General features: G+C 27.6%; 1 protein-coding gene across 1 annotated transcript; it reads right to left on the bottom strand.

The window, feature by feature from the left end:
- Nucleotides 1-189: 189 nt before the first annotated feature.
- On the bottom strand, nt 190-1,638 carry POSPLADRAFT_1160862 (hypothetical protein; the record flags this gene model as incomplete). The annotated part of the gene is made up of 1 exon (XM_024487606.1): nt 190-1,638. One exon carries the CDS (start codon nt 1,636-1,638, stop codon nt 190-192), a length of 1,449 nt encoding a protein of 482 aa, XP_024332940.1.
- Nucleotides 1,639-2,125: the final 487 nt, after the last annotated feature.

The following is a 2,125-nucleotide window of genomic DNA, read 5'->3' as shown; positions in this document are numbered from 1 at the left end:
GGAGAGGAGAGGAGAGGAGAGGACGGCTGCCGCCAGACATAGCTACTCTTGTAAAATAATCTTTACAATATCATTACTATATCGTAAACCGGGGATTATAAAAATATATTTTTAAAAATCATATATTGCAAATGACAGTGACGGTGTTGTATAGTATAAAAATTATAACTAGTTAAATATTTAAATCTACTAATAATATAATAAAGTAGATACAGGTAAGTGAATAGAATATAAAATAACGTTAGGTAAAATACCTAAAACTATAGTAGGTATTAGTAAAGCAATTAAAAGATTAAATTCTTGTCTAGTAATATCAATATAAGGTTTAAGGTGAGGTGAATATACACCATAAGAAATTCTATTATATAAATAAACAGAATAACATGCAGATAAAACAATACCAGTTGCACCTAGAGCAGAGATAATAGGACTTTTTTCCCATATACCAATTAAAGATAATTGTTCTCCTAGGAAATTTAAACTTAAAGGTATTCCAGTATTACATAAAGTAAATATAAAAAATAAAATAGTAAATACAGGCATATAAGTTACTAAACCTCTAATATACTGAATAATTCTAGTTCCAGTTCTTTCATATATAACTCCACCCACACAAATAAATAAAGCAGGTGAAACAAACCCATGAGCTAAAGAAAGTAAAATAGCCCCTTCTATCCCTTGAATAGTATTAGAAAATATACCTAAAATAACTACACTCATGTGTGCAATACTTGAATAAGCAATAAGAGATTTAGTATCTTGTTGTATTATAGTAGCTAAAGAAGAATAAATTAAAGTAACAATAGCAATAGTTTGTACTAATGGACCAAAATAATTAGAAGCATCAGGTAAAAAGTTAATTAATACTCTAAGATATCCATAAGTAGCAAATTTTAGAATAGTACCTGCTAGTAGAATTGATCCAGCTAATGGACTATCAGCATGAGCTCTATATAGCCATCCTGTTAAAGGCCATAGAGGTGTTTTTACTGCAAAAGCTAAGAAGAAAGCTAACCATAATATTTTTTGACTCTGTAAACTAATCTCAGATAATGATATTAATTGAAAGTCTGTAGAACCTACATTACTATAAATATGAAGAATAGCTAGTAGCATAAATAAAGAACCTGCTAAAGTATATAAAAAAAATAATAATGCAGATCTAATTCTATTTTCACCCGAACCGTATACTACAATTATTATAAATAACACAGGTAATACACTTTCGAAAAAAATATAAAAAAGAAATAAATCTAATACTACAAAAACTGCTATTTGTAATGTTTCTAATATTAAAAAAGAAATTAGGAAATATTTTATATTTTTATATATATTTTTATAATTAGATAGTATTGCTATCGGTGTTATAAATGTTGTTAGTAATACATAGTATAGAGAAATACCATCTATTCCTACATTAAAGTGACAAAAACTCAATTTATTGAATTCATATATAAATTGATATTCACTTGTACTTGTATCAAATGCAACCCATAATAATATAGAGATTAATAAATTAATTAGAGAGGTTGAAAGTGCTATCGTTTTCATTTTATTTTCATTTTTTATTGAATTTTCTTGTATCGGTAATATTAATAATGAACCTATAATTGGTATTATTAGAAGTAATTGAATCATTGGATTAAATTTGTTAGTGTTGTTTGTTTTTTATTTTTTATTATTTATTATTTATTTTTTATTTATCGTTAAACATTATATTTAACCTGAATTAATTTATTTATTATAAGTAACTGAGATTTTACTTACTTTTTTATAATTAAATTAATTATATTTTCTTTACAAAAAAAAAATATTAAAAAAATAAACAAAGAGGTTTTAATACCTCTTTACATAATAATTTTATTAAAATTATTCTTTTAATACCCTAGTTCCTCTCCGCTCCTCCGCTGGCTAAATCTCCTTTTGTTTTTTAACAAAAAAAAAGGAAACAAAAAAGGAAAGAGGGGTAGTGAATATTAATAAAATTAAAATTTAAACTAAACACCCTCCCTCCGCTGCGCTGGCGCGGAAGCGCACCACCATCCCGATCCCCTATCCCCTCGCTTGCCGCTAGGCTGCCGCTAGGCTGCCGCTAGGCTGCCGCTAGGCTGCCGCTAGGCTGCCG

The sequence above is a fragment of the Postia placenta genome, assembly GCF_002117355.1.
Source record: "Postia placenta MAD-698-R-SB12 unplaced genomic scaffold POSPLAscaffold_27, whole genome shotgun sequence".
Classification (NCBI taxonomy): Eukaryota; Fungi; Basidiomycota; class Agaricomycetes; order Polyporales; family Adustoporiaceae; genus Rhodonia; species Rhodonia placenta.
Note: the sequence above shows the minus strand (reverse complement) of the source record. Positions and strands in the feature narration are given on the sequence as shown.